Below are 4,021 nucleotides of genomic sequence, written 5' to 3'. Positions count from 1 at the left end.
CACTTTTCATCGCTCCCCAGGAAGGGACTGGAGTCCTCAGGCTGCCTGTGTCCAGTGTGAGGCTTGGGCACTATTAGGAGCTGAGCTCCCATGAGCAGCTGCTCTCTCTTCTCCATAATTGGGGAGGGGGCAGAGGGCGGTGTCAGCCCACAGGAGAGATTCCTCCTTGTGACCAGGATGTTGTCTAGAAGCAGCAGCAGCAATCTAACGAATCTACCCAGAGGAGGAAGAACTGCTCCTCCTCAAAATGAACAGAAATGGAGCCCCTGGAATCCCCATGTTGGGCACCAGACTTCCCCACCATCAGACTCCTGTGGATACATTAGAGAAGAAAGCATTGGGGTTTTGTCAACTAGTAGGTGCCATGGTTTGGCTCTATGAGCTAGGGGACAGGTCAGCAGCGGTAGGGGGGCTCTGTCCTTTTACCTTTGGAAAATATTTCAGGCCATTTCTTCTTCCCTTTTCCTCACCTGCAAAATGAGCTTATAAAAACTCCATCTCAGAGTACTATCCCCCCTTTATAGCTTTTTACTATATTTTTCTTTACTTATTCCTAAAAATAATGCCACAGAGACATTAAAAATCAATGCTGATATATATTTATTGACATAGAAAGAAGCCCACGACATATATTGTTTGGTGAAAAAATACAGAGTATAGAACATCACTTATATTTAATCACTTTCATCTATACATATATCTAACTAGGTACATCGGTACAGGGAAATATCTAGGAGAACACTCATCAAAGGGTTGACGATAGTTACATGAGGGTCGAGAGTTTCGGGTAATTTGTACTTTACTTTTTTGTACTTTTCTTTAAAGATTTAATGATGAATGGTACCACTTCCACAAAGAGAATAAAGCCATCAAGGAAATGGGCATACACAGAAAATAGACCCATAAGCAGCGGGGTGAGAAAGCAAGGACAGAGGTCAGGCCATCTCCCTCTACTGTGCTGGTATCCAGACCCTCTTCTCCACCCCAAAAGATAGCCACTTTGTGGATTATTTCATGCAATTAGAAGCACCCCCCACCCCCAGTTTTCCCATTACTGGACTCTTAATATAGGTGAAGGCTCATTTAAAACTGGGGGCTACCACCTTCCTGTGGCTCAAAGGGGTCACGGTATTCGTCAGGGTCCTCTCCTGACCCTTCCTCCTCTGTATGTGTCAGCTCCTGCAGGGTGATGATCAGATTCTCAAAAACCTGGGCCCTGTTGCTCTCATTGTCACAGGTTTCCTTCGAGTGGCCCTCCTCGCCACAATATGAACAGCGGATTGTGTATTTTCGCTTCCTGGCTCTACGCACATCCCCAGGACCGTCATTCTTTTGCCCAGAACCACCACTGGTGGAAGGAGCCTGAGCCATGGGATTGTTGGAGGAATCAATGATCAGCACTTGATCCTGAGATCTGGCCCTCTCTCTGAAGGAAGGGGCACCCAAGGATGAAAGTGGAGGATCCTGAGGCTCAACCAGGATCACATCCTCATCTGAGTCATCCAGGGTATCATCTATCTCTATTATGTTGCAGTCAGCACTGCCAATCACTATGGGTGTGGTGTCCTCAAGTGTCACAGGGCTGGCTGCCCTATCCACCATTGACTCAGATCTTTTGGCTCTCTTCCGTTTAATAAAGGTGTCATCCCAATCTTCTTCCTCCCTTATCATCCTGATTAACTCCAGGAAATTGGGAAGGCGCTCCTGCTCATTTGCATACATCCTGAGAAGATCCTTAAGCCTGAAGCGCAGGTCCCTACTCAGGTCAGCCCCTAAAAGGAGCTGTTGCAGGCGAGTCTGGTTTGCATCTTTCTCAGCAATCATGCCTGCCTGGATAGCATTCTGGAGCTGCACCTCTAAACGGATCACATAAAGGGAGGCTTTCTCGCCTTGCGCCTGCAGGGTGTTAAAGAATTTACCATGGGCAGTCACACTGCTTTCAGACTCCCCAAACACCAACTTCATGGCCTTCAAGAAATCTGCCACACTTAAGTTGGGGTTGGCTGCTTGAAGCAAACGCATGACCTCCCGGGCAGGGCCCCTAAGGGTTTTCATCAAGCGCTTGAGCTTTTCCTCCTCAGACATATTCCAATCTGGCAGGACCCCATTGACTTGGATCAGCCAGTTTTCAAAGGTTTCCTCCCCCTGGGCTGGCTCTACCCTCCCTGAGAACAACTTCATGTTTCTCTCTGCCATGTTGGCCATTAAAGGACCGAGACTCCTCCCCAGGGACCTCAGCATGGAAAAGGCCCAAGGCGGCAAGGGTGCGTTCTGCCGCCGGCTGCTACCCACACGTGCCATGATGCTAGCCATGACTGAGGATGACAGAGTATCTGGATATAAGAAGATGCTCAGGGTGTTCAGAAAAGCCTAATTTGTTGGCGTTCAGGGAGAGGGGATAGTTCTTCCTTTCTATCTCAGTAGGGGCTGTAAAAAAGGAAAAGGGGGGAGACGGTTAATAAGGGAACAGGCTGTAGCTGCATTCTCTCCCTACCTGGACATCCTGCAGCACATTTCGTATTTGCCCACTGCCCTAAAAATACCCAGCAAGGCACTGGCAGTTACAACCTCCTGGAGCTACTCGGTGTGCACGCGCTAGCCGGGTGCCTTTTGCCGCCACATCTGTCCCCCTCCCGCCAGTCCTTCAAGAGGGACAACTGTTGCTTCGAATTCTAGGTGCAACAGTGTGTGGAGCCAATATTGGGCTCTCAAAAGAGAACAAAATGGTCACGGATTTGTGGGGGTAAGATCTCATTAACCTCATAGTCTGTGTCCTCGACCACACCCCCTTCTCAGTCTCCCCCATCCTCCGTTATTTCTGATTCTTACTCGAGCTCAGATGCAAGAGCGCGCCTTTATTTCCAGCCTCTGCAACCGGCGCCCTCCGTGAGAAATCTCGTCTCAGGGATATGGTCAATCTCTGTCCACAGGGGGTCGCAGATCCGGGTCCTCTAGGCGGGCATCAAGACTGCGCCACAGCGGAGGCGGCCAGGGAAGAGAAGGGTCACAAACAGTTTCCCCCGTCATCCTGTTCCTCCCTCCCTCCCTCCGCAGCCTCCGCTGTCGCCAGGTGGAAAATTCCCTCTGCCCCTTTGGAATACAAGCCAGAGTCCCCCCTACACCCCGCATTACACTCCCCCCCCACCCCAGGAAACCGCCGGCCTACCAGCTCTGCAATCAGCTGCACAGAATTCAAGTTCAGGTGTGCCTTTGATGGCCAGCTACGGAGAAAGGGAATAGGAGTTGGACACACCCACCCACATATTCCTCCCTGGGAAGGGATGAGGAGATGCCAAGGGGGTTCAAGGCAAACAGCTTGTGAGTCCCACCCCACCCCCCAATGCAGGCAAATCCTACCCAGTCTGCAGCATCCAGGTGAACCCCACCTCCTCCCTCAGCGCAGCCGGCCACGGGAGTGCTCCTTCCCCTGCCTCTCAGTTACCGATTCTGCAAGCCGGGAGCCGCCCAGCACTGGCGGGGCTTCTCCCTCCCCTGTCCGCTGTCCGCGCCGGGCAATCGCGCCCGTCTTTACCTGCGCTGCGCTGGTGGGCAGCTGATGCTCAGGCGCCGACAGCTGTGGATTCCGCCTTCCCTTCTCCGCGGCCCTGCAGGAGAAAAGGACAGGCGCCGCCACAGCCGCTGAGCGACCAGGGGCTGCCTGATGGAGCTGCTTCGCAGGGCTGCCCAGCAAGGGGTAGCCCAGTCGAGGCAGCGCGGTTCCCAAGGCAGCCGCGGCAGCTTTTATCCTCCGCCCGCTGAGACAAAAGAGCGTGACGAGCGGGCCGGCGTGGCCAATCAGCGGAGCGCGGGGGCGGCCCCCCCCGCCCCCCTCACAGCCGCGGCACGAAGGGGCGGGGGCGCAGCGGGCCGCGGGGCGTCAAGTGCAGCTTGGTTGGGTCCGCTGAGCGGATTTGCCTGTTACTGGGCAGGTTGCGGCTCTTTCTCCCTCCACCCACCCTAGCCTTCTCCCTCTCTCTTTCTCCCTCGGCTTAGCTCTGCGTCTTGAAGCCAGGTGCGTGAA

The 4,021-nt window shown here is 53.4% G+C and overlaps 1 protein-coding gene across 1 annotated transcript; it reads right to left on the bottom strand.

Annotated features, from left to right (window-relative positions):
* Positions 1–587: 587 nt before the first annotated feature.
* ZCCHC12 (zinc finger CCHC-type containing 12) lies at positions 588–3,731 on the bottom strand. The gene is made up of 4 exons (XM_012739682.3): positions 3,533–3,731; positions 3,167–3,221; positions 2,830–2,968; positions 588–2,427 (listed from the first exon to the last, which is right to left on the bottom strand). The coding sequence occupies exon 4, from the start codon at positions 2,311–2,313 to the stop codon at positions 1,084–1,086; it is 1,230 nt and encodes a 409-aa protein (XP_012595136.1). The 5' UTR covers positions 2,314–2,427; positions 2,830–2,968; positions 3,167–3,221; positions 3,533–3,731; the 3' UTR covers positions 588–1,083.
* Positions 3,732–4,021: the final 290 nt, after the last annotated feature.

This window comes from Microcebus murinus, chromosome X (genome assembly GCF_040939455.1).
Source record: "Microcebus murinus isolate Inina chromosome X, M.murinus_Inina_mat1.0, whole genome shotgun sequence".
NCBI classification, from domain to species: domain Eukaryota; kingdom Metazoa; phylum Chordata; class Mammalia; order Primates; family Cheirogaleidae; genus Microcebus; species Microcebus murinus.
This window is presented reverse-complemented; position numbering and strand designations above follow the sequence as displayed.